This window comes from Neoarius graeffei, chromosome 27 (genome assembly GCF_027579695.1).
Source record: "Neoarius graeffei isolate fNeoGra1 chromosome 27, fNeoGra1.pri, whole genome shotgun sequence".
NCBI lineage: Eukaryota > Metazoa > Chordata > Actinopteri > Siluriformes > Ariidae > Neoarius > Neoarius graeffei.
The window spans coordinates 19370996-19384828 of NC_083595.1; the positions used below are offsets into that span (position 1 = coordinate 19370996).

The window sequence follows — 13833 nt, forward strand, 5'->3', positions numbered from 1 at the left end:
CGTTCAAGATCCATGGTCATTTATTCTTTTCTAAGAATAGTTATTTGTTTACCAATCTCTCCTCATTCAGGCATCTTTCTTGCCAAACTTGGAAAGAATCTGGACAAGGTTGGCTGGTCCCGTCAAGTTTTCTTTGTTACTTCTGGAGCCAAAGTGACATTCCATCCATTATCCATAACCACTTATCTTGTGTAGGGTCGTGGGCAAGCTAGAACCTATCCAAGCTGACTATGGGCGAGAGGTGGGGTTCACCCAGGACAAGTCGCTAGGTCAGTGCAAGGCTGATACAGAGACAAACAACCATTCACATCTACGATGAATTTAGAGCCACCAATTAGCCTAACATGCATATCTTTGGACTGTGGGGGAAACCGGAGCACCCGGAGAAAGCCCACACAGACACAAGAATATGCAAACTCCACACAGAAAGGCCCATCGGCCACTGGGCTCAAACCCAGAACCTTCTTGCTGTGAGGGGACAGTGCTAACCACTACACCACCGTGCCGCCACATTCAATCCATAATTAGGTAAAATAAGTTACATATAGAATGTGAAATTTAAAGCAGCAAGACAAACCAGTAAACAAGATAAGAGCTATAAATGTAATGACTGCCATTACCACATGCTCCTGCTACTGCTGCTTGTACAGTGGTGCTTGAAAGTTTGTGAACCCTTTAGAATTTTCTATATTTCTGCATAAATGACCTAAAACAACATCAGATTTTCACACAAGTCCTAAAAGTAGATAAAGAGAACCCAGTTAAACAAACGAGACAAAAATATTATACTTGGTCATTTATTGAAGAAAATGATCCAATATTACATATCTGAGTGGCAAAAGTATGTGAACCTTTGCTTTCAGTATCTGGTGTGACCCCCTTGTGCAGCAATAACTGCAACTAAACGTTCCCGGTAACTGTTGATCAGTCCTGCACACCGACTTTGAGGAATTTTAGCCCATTTCTCTGTACAGAACAGCTTCAACTCTGGGATATTGGTGGGTTTTCTCACATGAACTGCTCGCTTCAGGTCCTTCCACAACATTTCGATTGGATGAAGGTCAGGACTTTGACTTGGTCATTCCAAAACATTAACTTTATTCTTCTTTAACCATTCTTTGGTAGAATGACTTGTGTGCTTTGGGTCATTGGCTTGCTGCATGACCCACCTTCTCTTGAGATTCAGTTCATGGACAGATGTCCTGACATTTTCCTTTAAAATTCGCTGGTATAATTCAGAATTCATTGTTCCGTCAATGATGGCAAGCCATCCTGGCCTAGATGCAGAAAAACAGGCCCAAACCATGATACTACCACCACCATGTTTCACAGATGGGAGAAGGTTCTTATGCTGGAATGCAGTGTTTTCCTTTCTCCAAACATAATGCTTCTCATTTAAACCAAAAAGTTCTATTTTGGTCTCATCCATCCACAAAACATTTTTCCAGTTGCCTTCTGGCTTGTCCATGTGATCTTTAACAAACTGCAGACAAGCAGCAATGTTCTTTTTGGAGAGCAGTGGCTTTCTCTTTGCAACCCTGCCATGCACACCATTGTTGTTCAGTGTTCTGCTGATGGTGGACTCATGAACATTAACATTAGCCAATGTGAGAGAGGCCTTCAGTTGCTTAGAAGTTACCCTGGGGTCCTTTGTGACCTCGCGGACTATTACACACCTTGCTCTTGGAGTGATCTTTGTTGGTCGACCACTCCTGGGTAGGGTAACAATGGTCTTGAATTTCATTCATTTATACACAATCTGTCTGACTGTGGATTGGAGTCCAAACTCTTTGGAGATGGTTTTGTAACCTTTTCCAGCCCGATGAGCATCAACAACGCTTTTTCTGAGGTCCTCCGAAATCTCATTTGTTCGTGCCATGATACACTTCCACAACCATGTGTTGTGAAGATCAGATTTTTAGGACTTGTGTGAAAATCTGATGTTTTAGGTCATATTTATGCAGAAATATAGAAAGTTCTAAAGGGTTCACAAACTTTCAAGCACCACTGTAAATGCCTGTAATGTTGTAAACAATATTCATAAGTATTTTAAAGTGCACCAAGTGAAAACCACACTGCGATAATACTATAATTTGTTCATCTGGCACAAAGTGGGTGTTTGTCCTCATTGCTCTGTGTAGTGTTAGCACAGTTAGTACAGTATGGCACACAGCTGCATCGCTCCAGGTTTCTCATAACACACCAGTTTGTTCCGGTAATCACTAAAACTGATTCTGACCAAGTAAATCACTTTATTTTCTGTCCTCTGTCTGCCAAAAGCTGCCGCTGCTGCGTGCGTGCTCGCTCCTCATCAGCAAAACTTCATTTTGAACTGTAGCGAATCAGAAGTGACCTTTCTGGTGCCCCAATGTTGCCATGACAAGCAGCCAATCAGCGTCAAGCTTTCATACAGTGTAGCTGACATGATTGAATTTCAAGGCCATAAAGCCACAACAATTACACAAACACAGTAAAAAGTGTAAAAGAATGCGAAAATAACCACTGATGACCACAGGAAAGAAAAGGTCTTGGAAAATAGGAAATCTGCTAGCATTGTTGGCTGAGGAACTTTGAAAAGTAACCGGCGCCAGGCTGATCAAGTCAAGTCAAGTTTATTTGTATAGCGCTTTTAACAATAAACATTGTCGCAAAGCAGCTTTACAGAATTTGAACAACTTAAAACATGAGCTAATTTTATCCCTAATCTATCCCCAATGAGCAAGCCTGTGGCGATGGTGGCAAGGAAAAACTCCCTCAGACGACATGAGGAAGAAACCTCGAGAGGAACCAGACTCAAAAGGGAACCAATCCTCATTTGGGCAACAACAGACAGCATGACTATAATATTAACAGTTTTAACATGAAGTCAGTTTCGTTGATGTTATAAACTCTTCATTGATGGAAACTTGAGTGCAAAACTGTTCATGACAACTGCAGTCCTAAAGTTAGCAAGTCAACTGTAGTCCTCAGCCATAAAAGCATTACTGTAAGCGTCCAGAGCATCCTCCAGGCGTGACTTTCAACTGTCCTCATGGGGCCGTCCTCCACAAGAGCGATGCGATGAGACTCCAACCAGACACAGGGCACCAGGATGGATCAAGGAGGTCCGAGGAGCAGAAGAGGTCAGCATCTCGATCCCATGGTCATAGCCGGATTTTGCGCCGGGCCAGTTGCAGTGATGCAACTTTTCATCAGGTTGATTTCTTCAGTGTGTTGGCCTAATGAATGTTTTCATAATATTTTAATTGCTTGAGATGCGCTAGTATTTGGATTCTGCCTTTTGTTCTTGCCTCGGCTCTTCTGATTTGTGCCTCACGTGACCCATGCCTGTTTCCTCACTCTGCTTTTGCATTATGTTTTGGATCTGTTTGCCTGCCTGTTTGTAAATAATCTTTCTGCAATTACATCTGTCCATCCAACCACTTGTACAGGAAGGGACAGAGCAGGCTATACTTCCTGAGGAGGCTGCGGTCCTTTAACATCTGCAGGAAACTCCTGTGGATGTTCTATCAGTCTGTGGTCTCCAGTGTCCTGTTTTACACCGTGGTGTGCTAGGGGGGCAGCACATCCAAGAAGGACACATCCAGGCTGGACAAACTGATCAGGCGGGCCAGCTCTGTGGTCAGCATGAAGCTGGACTCTCTGGTGACAGTGGCAGAGAAGACGACTCTGGACAAAATACTGAACATCGTGGACGATGCCAGTCACCCTCTGCACACCGTCATCAGCAACCAGAGGAGCCTGTTCAGTGACAGAATGCTCCATCCCAAGTGCAGGACTAACAGACAAAAACTCCTTTGTCCCTCATGTCATCAGACTGTACAACTCCTCTCTGGGGAGGAGGAGGGGTAACAGGAGGACGAAGGACAGAGGACAGGAAGGAGCAGTAGCAGCCTGACAATCAGCAATACTGGACAGTGTGTAATATAATGTGCAATACCTCTTCTGTTGGACTTTTTTCCCCCTTCCTCTTCCCCATATCTTATTCTTATCCTTTTTTATATTTATATATGCAAATACCTAATTTAATTTATCTATAAGTTTTTCTCCATTTCTATTCTCTGTTTATCCTGTAATGATGCTACTGGAATTTTAAATTTCCCTGAGGGAACCCGCCCAAAGGGATCAATAAAGTTCTATCTAATCTAATCTCTATCTAAGGCTACGTTTACATTACGTCGAATCAGCGGATCATCAGATTAATGTTCTTAAAATGATTCGCGTTTACACTAAAACCGTTAGCCGTGCACACAGCAACACCAATACGCGGATACGCTCGGCTCCGCAGGCATCCTGCGCTCCAAATCACTCCGCCCTGAACAGCGAGTGCCCTCTGGAGGGTGTGCACTCCGGCCCTGCGCAGCTCACAGAGCGCGCGAGTGAAGTGAACAAGCCACGATTCGGGACTGAGCCGCTGTGTGTGAGATCCCAGCGCATATCACTTATTACTTGCAAGTGGAAGGATGGCAAGCCTAAAGACAATCATAACTACACAATGGGCAGTATTTGCATCAGTATTTGCAGTATTTTCATACTTTTATACTCTTTAATGAAAGGTGATACAAGGCGGAAGTCTGCGCCGTTTTTCAGCAGTCGCGTCACATGACCAACGCCAGCGAATCAGGAAGGTGGATGTCACAGTGACGTTGTCCAATGAGACGCCAGCTAGAGCTCAGCACAGCGTATTCGCGTATTCTCAATGTTTACACAGCACCGGAGCTGATACGATCTAGATTGAATACGTGGACGCTGGCGGATTCCCGTTTCCCCGCTTTTTCAGGGGGGTTAATGTAAACGGACAGTGCATCCGCGAAGAAAACGAGACAGATACGGTCTAGTGTAAATGTAGCCTAACTCCTTTACATGACACATAGAAAAGAGTGACTTATTTCCTTTGTAAATATCTAAGTGAATTAAGTGTAAATATAAATTAAACACAGCTGGTCTTGTTTCACATACAAGTGAGTGTTTGGTTGTGACAAGTGGGTCCATTTCAGTATTATGATCTTTTCTGTATTGTCAGTGGAGAGTGCAAGCTCAAAACAGCCTCCAAACATGGACACTTCAAACTACACTTCTCACGAATCACAGCACCTTCTGTCACCTGTCTATTAATTACACCTGTCACTCATTTCCTTTTCAATCTGCTCAGCTATTTAAACCCCTCACCCACGCTCACTAGACATGAAGCATCATTCAGTGTTTTCTCTCCTGTCATGCTGAGCCTTTTACAGTCTGCCTGATCTCTCGTACTCAACCATATTCTCGCTTTCCCCGACCTCTCCTTCAATGTTGTTTGCCGATCGACCAACCCTCGCCCGTTTCTCTAACCACAATTCACGTCTTCTGTTTTGGCTTAGTCTACAGTTTGCTTCGCCCGCTCTCCCCTGCACCTACACCAGTAAATGCCTGCACATGCATAATGAACTATTTGGACATCCCGCAAGGAGTTGGTTATAGTGGGTTTGCAGAGTAGTACCTAAAGTATGCATTAATGCACTCTGAGTAACACATCAGATTTAAATTAATAAACTAATCAGTTAGATTGCATATGCATATTGCACACGTAGGTGTCTACATTTCATTAAAAAAAATTCAATCTGTATGACCCTTTTGCCTTTCCATACGCACTGCTTCACCTCGCATACATTTCAACGACTGACAGCAAAACCAACTGTGATTCTCAATATGCATTCTATTCTGTACTTGTAGTCTCATGAACTTATGGAATGTCATGATACGTCATCAATAACAGCCCAAATACAACCCCGATTCCAAAAAAGTTGGGACAAAGTACAAATTGTAAATAAAAACAGATTGCAATAATTTACAAATCTCAAAAACTGATATTGTATTCACAATAGAACATAGACAACATAGCAAATGTCGAAAGTGAGACATTTTGAAATTTCATGCCAAATATTGGCTCATTTGAAATTTCATGACAGCAACACAGCTCAAAAAAGTTGGGACACGGCCAATAAGAGGCTGGAAAAGTTAAAGGTACAAAAAAGGAACAGCTGGAGGACCAAATTGCAACTCATTAGGTCAATTGGCAATAGGTCATTAATGCCGCTTTTCCACTACAAACGCGGCTGAGCCGTGCCGTGCTGAGTCGAGCTGAGTCGAGCTGAGCGGGGCTGTTGGAGTTGCATTTGGACTACAACCGCGCTGAACCGTGCTGGCTGGAAGTGGGTGGACACATTGGGTGGAGTTAGTGAAAGTGGGTGGACATCACGTGATGTCGTTAGGCGGCGCAAACAGTGACATCAGTGACCTTTTAAGGGGTAGTCTCCCGACCCGGATAGTAAACAATAAACATGGAGGACATGGAGTCGTTAGTGTTGCTGGTCTTGGTGCTGTAGCTTGTTGTCACCGACAACGCCAACAGATACTGGCAAGAGCGTATAGATGAGGCGAGGCACATAAGGCTTCAGAAATTCTCGTAATTCGTAATTATTCTTCTTCCGGGTTTACGGTGTTTACAGATCCCAGCGTGCTCGCGGGGCGTGTGTGGGCGTGTGAGGACACTCTTCCTCACCAATCAGTGCACAGGGGAGTGTCTGCTCACGCCCCCAGCCTCACTCGGCTCGCTTTGGCTCGCTTCAGCCCCACTCCAAAACGGTGCGAGTTTTAGGGGCTAAGCAGGGCTGAAGCGAGCCGAGTCGTGCTGTTTTTTGGTAGTCGAAACGCGAGCCGTGTCGGGCTGAAGTGAGCTGAAGCGAGCTGAAGTGAGCTGAAAAAGGGTAGTGGAAAAGGGCCATAACATGACTGGGTATAAAAAGAGCATCTTGGAGTGGCAGCGGCTCTCAGAAGTAAAGATGGGAAGAGGATCACCAATCCCTCTAATTCTGCGCCGACAAACAGCGGAGCAATATCAGAAAGGAGTTCGACAGTGTAAAATTGCAAAGAGTTTGAACATATCATCATCTACAGTGCATAATATCATCAAAAGATTCAGAGAATCTGGAAGAATCACTGTGCGTAAGGGTCAAGGCCGGAAAACCATACTGGGTGCCCGTGATCTTCGGGCCCTTAGACGGCACTGCATCACATACAGGCATGCTTCTGTATTGGAAATCACAAAATAGGCTCAGGAATATTTCCAGAGAACATTATCTGTGAACACAATTCACTGTGCCATCCGCCGTTGCCAGCTAAAACTCTATAGTTCAAAGAAGAAGCCATATCTAAACATGATCCAGAAGCGCAGACGTCTTCTCTGGGCCAAGGCTCATTTAAAATGGACTGTGGCAAAGTGGAAAAGTTTTCCATCTCAGCTACTCCGGGTGTAGGGCGGGCACATAATGGTGCTCATTTGCATGACATTAAGGAAAGCTCTACCCCCTACGAGCTAGCACGATGCTACTTTCATGTAAACAAAGATCACCACGTCAATTTTTCTTCCATGCAAAGTATGCCCAAAACAATTATGAAGTACAAAAATAAGTCCTAAAGTATACTTTAATGTTTTGTGGTTGAAAAATTACTCACACCGTAAGAAAGAAAGATAGCACGATGATGACACAACTAACACAACGCTTGTTTCATGTAAAGCCTCGGTCACAACCGGCCGTACGTGCTCCTACGGCCGGTGTACATGCAAAAAACGCAAGAAACGCACGGAGGGCGCGCGTGTGACGTGCTGATTTTCGAGCCGTAGACCGGCCGCAGAGGTTCTTTGTCATGTCAAACAAACTCTACGGGGTTGCAAGACAAACTTACGGCCAACGCGCATCTTTCTCCACAAACAAAAAAACCCGCAGCGATTTGGGAAACGCCAAAAATCGCACAGCCAAAAAATCGTACGTCCGGTTGTGACCTAGGCTTAACCAAACCACAACACTCTCCGTTACATGCAAAAATAACCACACAGCCTTAGATTAATAAACTTATCCCATCAGAAAGAGAAACGTCACCTTGGACACATCAATGCCTCCGATGGAATGTAGTCCTAGAACGGTCCGTGTATCATCCGATCATTCAAGTATTCCATTCAATCTGGAAAACGAGGTTGCGTTTTTTTGTGCTTGAAATGGTTATCTCTGATGTAAATACCGTGTGTCTGTTTGCTTCGCGGTGTTTCAGCTCCTCTGCGCTCTGTTTAGCTTGCTCATTCCATAGTGAAATTACATGCCTGTATGCAGCTTAAGTAGCCACGAGCTCAGCTCGTATCATACAGCTGATTCGCGAAAAAAAAAAAAAGACTTAAATCATCATGTGAATGGCCCATATGGTAATTTACCCACACCCCCCAGCAGGCTACAGTCCTGACAAAAACAAGACAATTTGCAACAAAAAATGTATGCTTTTCCAACAAAACAATCTATTATCTGAAATACTGATTGCATTCTTCAAGATCTCAACTTGCACATGATGGAAAAAAATGAAAATCACAAATTTCGAAAAAAAAATGTTTCTTTTGCGATTATCTCGGATTCGTTTCAGCCGACATGTGTCCCTGGATTCGGTGAGGGGTCACATCTGGCCACCATCTTACCACTCACATTGCATGTATTTCCCTTGTATGTTAAACCATCGTATCTGATCAAATTTGCCCCAAGAATAGTATCGTCTGACTTTTTTCCTTTCATTACCTCACCTTTACCTACATTCCTTACATATCTTTATAGCAGGGTGGCACGGTGGTGTAGTGGTTAGCGCTGTCACCTCACAGCAAAAAGGTCTGGGTTCGAGCCCCGTGGCCGGTGAGGACCTTTCTGTGTGGAGTTTGCATGTTCTCCCCATGTCCGCATGGGTTTCCTCCGGGTGCTCCGGTTTCCCCCACAGTCCAAGGACATGCAGGTTAGGTTAACTGGTGACTCTAAATTGACCGTAGGTGTGCATGTGAGTGTGAATGGTTGTCTGTGTCTATGTGTCAGCCCTGTGATGACCTGGCGACTTGTCCAGGGTGTACCCCGCCTTTCGCCCGTAGTCAGCTGGGATAGGCTCCAGCCCACCTGCGACCCTGTAGAACAGGATAAAGCAGCTAGAGATAATGAGATGAGATGAGATCTTTATAGCACTCCCCTTCGTCGTTGCCCCCCCTTCCAATTTAGTCTCTGGGTTTTTGTTTTTTTTTTTGAACGGCTCTTTTACTACTATAATTTTTAGAGATTGTTTTTCTTTGTACAGGAAATCTTATCGGAGGCTGTCCGGGAAATAAGCCACTGACCGGGAAACATGACCAACCCTGATTAAGAGTACTTGCACTCAATTTAAACTAATCATGCAGTTAAACGATCATGGTCAATTTGTGCAAGTGGGTGTGACATGTGTACAGTGGTGCTTGAAAGTTTGTGAACCCTTTAGAATTTTCTATATTTCTACAGAAATGTGACCTAAAACATCACCAGATTTTCACACAAGTCCTAAAAGTAAATAAAGAGAACCCAGTTAAACAAATGAGACAAAAATATTATACTTGGTCATTTATTTATTGAGGAAAATGATCCAATATTACATATCCGTGAGTGGCAAAAGTATGTGAACCTTTGCTTTCAGTATCTGGTGTGACCCCCTTGTGGAGCAATAACTGCAACTAAACGTTTGCGGTAACTGTTGATCAGTCCTGCACACCAGCTTGGAGGAATCTTAGCCCGTTCCTCCGTACAGAACAGCTTCAACTCTGGGATGTTGGTGGGTTTCCTCACATGAACTGCTCGCTTCAGGTCCTTCCACAACATTTCCATTGGATTAAGGTCAGGACTTTGACTTGGCCATTCCAAAACATTTACTTTATTCTTCTTTAACCATTCTTTGGTAGAACAACTTGTGTGCCTAGGGTCGTTGTCTTGCTGCATGACCCACCTTCTCTTGAGATTCAATTCATGGACAGATGTCCTGACATTTTCCTTTAGAATTCACTGGTATAATTCAGAATTAATTGTTCCATCAATGATGGCAAGCCGTCCTGGCCCAGATGCAGCAAAACAGGCCCAAACCATGATACTACCACCACCATGTTTCACAGATGGGATAAGGTTCTTATGCTGGAATGCAGTGTTTTCCTTTCTCCAAACATAACGCTTCTCATTTAAACCAAAAAGTTCTATTTTGGTCTCATCCGTCCACAAAACATTTTTCCAATAGCCTTCTGATTTGTCCATGTGATCTTTAGCAAATTGCAGATGATCAGCAATGTTCTTTTTGGTGAGTAGTGGCTTTCTCCTTGCAACCCTGCTATGCACACCATTGTTGTTCAGTGTTCTCCTGATGGTGGACTCATGAACATTAACATTAGCCAATGTGAGACAGGCCTTCAGTTGCTTAGAAGTTACCCTGGGGTCCTTTGTGACCTCACCTTGCTCTTGGAGTGATCTTTGTTGGTCGACCACTCCTGGGGAGGGTAACAATGGTCTTGAATGTCCTCCATTTGTACACAGTCTGTCTGACTGTGGATTGGTGGAGTCCAAACTCTTTAGAGATGGTTTTGTAACCTTTTCCAGCCTGATGAGCATCAACAACGCTTTTTCTGAGGTCCTCAGAAATCTCCTTTGTTCGTGCCATGATACACTTCCACAAACATGTGTTGTGAAGATCAGTTTTTGATAGATCTCTGTTCTTTAAATAAAACAGGGTGCCCACTCACACCTGATTGTCATCCCATTGATTGAAAACACCTGACTCTAACTTCACCTTCAAATTAACTGCTAATCCTAGAGGTTCACATACTTTTGCCACTCACAGATATGTAATATTGGATCATTTTCCTCAATAAATAAATGACCAAGTATAATATTTTTGTCTCATTTGTTTAACTGGGTTCTCTTTATCTACTTTTAGGACTTGTGTGAAAATCTGATGACGTTTTAGGTCATATTTATGCAGAAATATAGAAAATTCTAAAGGGTTCACAAACTTTTAAGCACCACTGTAGATGATCCACATCATCAATTGTGCTTAGCCATAGGTAAATGAGCATTACTGACCAAACTAGAACAATAACGTCTCTTTTTATTTGCATCCCTCACTGCCTTTTCTGCTTAAGGCTATAGTCTTTTCATTTAGGCTACTAAGGCTAATTTACTCAGTTCATTTTTCTTTTTGAATATGAGCCATTGAGCTTGAGCTCTCTCATGTTCGATATCAAACATGCCTCGACTTTGGCTTTGATCTTGTCTGAGACATTTCTATCTCAAATCTGACAGTGTTCACCGATATCAATGTCAGATTTTCAACAAAAACAGACAAGACGATGAGTCCCCCACACACACACACACACACACGCTTGCAAACAATCATAAAGTGCTATAGGGGGTCCACGCAAATAGCACTGTGCTCACACGTGTAAAAATGATCACACACCATCAATACTCACAGGTGAAATGTCTATCCACAACCTTTGACTTGACGGTTTGTACAGTTCACTGCTGCATATGCAGGCATTTTTCTTGCAACTTTTCTCACCAACTACTAAATAACTTGTCCAGTTTTGTGTAACTTCCAGTAGCCTAAATGATCGCTCCGCGATGTGAGTGGTAAGATGGCGGTCAGATGGCTTCACTTTGTCGAGCCTATGAGCCCTCCAGATTTTACGTGGAGCTCAGTGGTTTTATCAAGGATGCATCGGGAAGTGAATTATCACACAGTTCACTTCCCGATGCATCCTTGATGGGTTGTCAAATATCCCAAAGAGCATTTCACGCAAATTATCGGCAAGTTGTAACAAATGGCTGAATAAACATTACTTTCAGTTTCGTATTATGACTGTTCTGTCACCAAGTAGTTTTTAAAAACATTTTCAGGTGAGAAAATAATCTTCATATTTCGAATATGTTGTTAAATATGGCATCTCCTAAATGTTCGTAGATATCTCGCCCGCAACCACGTCAGCTAGCGTACAACTAATGCCAGTGTCATAAATATCAACTACTATGAAGATAAGGGCACTCTCGAGCCGGAGCTGAGCTGTAATGTCAGCAAGAACGCTGTTGTCTCAAATGCAGATTGAGCGTACTAGCCTCTCGTCCTCGACAGCCTGGACTCCCGAAGTGAATTTGCCAAGTTCGAACACCCAGAAACGGAGTCCGTACCTGGCGAACTCTGTATTAAGAAACTTCGAGTGTCTGATGGCCAGACTTCGAGTGTCTGATGGCCAGGTCGATTGAACCATGAATGAGAGGTCTTGTGATCACACAAAACAGTCTAATCAGCGATTCTCCCCCCGCTTAAATAAACGAGGTGGTAGGGTTTTTTGTTTTGTTTTTATGTTTGTCACGTACCAAATATGCTAACCAGGTCAATAATTTTTACCCAGTAATCTTTACTCAGTGCTACTTTAGTATCAAATATGATCTGACACTGTCATCATGTGTGCATTACCACAATGCAGGAAACGTAAAGTTACATTTTACGTTTTGTATTTTCTTAACCATATAAATCTCCTTACTTTAACGTAAACCAAGGGGAAAGATTGCGTTAAGAAAAATGCAATAAAACCCCACCATAGTTGCTCGATTATGATTTTGTTTCCTTGGAGATGGTTCCTATTTCCAAATATTAAAATGGGAAATTTGTGCCGTTTTATCGCTGGTTTGGTAGCGACATTAAGATACGTTAATCATTTATTTTCCTCATGAAGCGTTATATAACATTGAGTGATAAGTATAGTTATAACTCTATAACACAGAAGCAATATCATACTCACCATTGTGACAAATCTAAGTTTACATTCTCCAACCGAATATCCGAAGACAAACAACGACAAAATGATAACACACGATCCCATGTTTTTATTCACAGGCGCAGCTTGCATGCAATATAGGCAACCTCTTGAAAGTATACAGAAGACGTAAAGAAAGATATACAACCAGGGATAAGTATTGCTTAGCGACTGCCCCGAGTCCGACGTCAGCTCTGCTTCAAGGTTGCCAGGTTGCGTAAAAACATATGAACAAATTATTAGTAATCAAATAATCACCAAATATGGCACCACCACCCCAACCCGTACAGAACTCCACAGCTGCAGCGTGATGCTCTGACGCTACTCGAATCCGCGGACTAGAAAGTCAAACCCCGGCAAGAACATTTACAGATGCATCTAAAACGTTGGACAATAGAGTAGGAATAGTGTTTATCATTCCATAAGTTAATATGTCATGTTAAATAAATGGGTTAGTGATAACTTAGCAGTATATACAGGGGAACTGTTAGCTATTCTTCTTGCTTTAAGCTGGGTAGTGGAAGTAAAATCAAAAGTTTTGATAGGTTCTGATTCCAGTAGGGCACTAAAAAGTATTAAATACATGCAGTCAAATACAAGACTAGACATGACAAACAATATTCAGAATTAAAAGAGCAGGGGTGGAAGTAAAATTCATTTGGATTCCTGCACATATTGGTATGGAGGGAAATGAGTAACAAGAAAAAGATAAATAAATTTTGATTACATGGTGACAATACCATAGGAAACTGTGGACATGGCAACTTCTTTTATATTTTATGGCGGTTGGCAAACAGCTTTTAGGTGCATTACCGCCACCTTCTGGACTGGAGTGTGAACCAGAATGGTTACTACACTATTGTGCTAAATTTCCTAATTCCTGTGTCATACCTTTGAAGCATCTTTTTAAGCGTCTGTCTCTCTTGTTGATATCTGGACAATCCAACATCATATGCTCCACCATTTCCTGAAGTCCACAATGTTCATCTTCCATTAACATGCTTATCCATTATGTTTAATGTACTGTTCAGACCAGTGTGACCAAACCTCATCCTTGATATAATGTCTTCCTCCTTTTTATTTATATTGCTTCCTCTTATTTCTCCTACTTTCTTTTGAATGCTGTAATATCGACCCCATTTCCTCTATCCCACTCTTCCTGCTATTTC

At 42.7% G+C, this 13833-nt stretch overlaps 1 protein-coding gene across 2 annotated transcripts in view; it reads right to left on the reverse strand.

Annotated features, from left to right (window-relative positions):
- The window catches only part of acp2 (acid phosphatase 2, lysosomal), a 153649-nt gene extending 140800 nt beyond the window's left edge, over window positions 1-12849 (reverse strand). For both annotated transcript variants that reach the window (XM_060911499.1, XM_060911500.1), the window contains exon 1: window positions 12650-12849. In XM_060911499.1, coding sequence (XP_060767482.1) covers window positions 12650-12757 — 108 coding nt within the window. In that variant the 5' untranslated portion in view covers window positions 12758-12849. The remainder of the gene's footprint in view (window positions 1-12649) is intronic.
- Window positions 12850-13833: the final 984 nt, after the last annotated feature.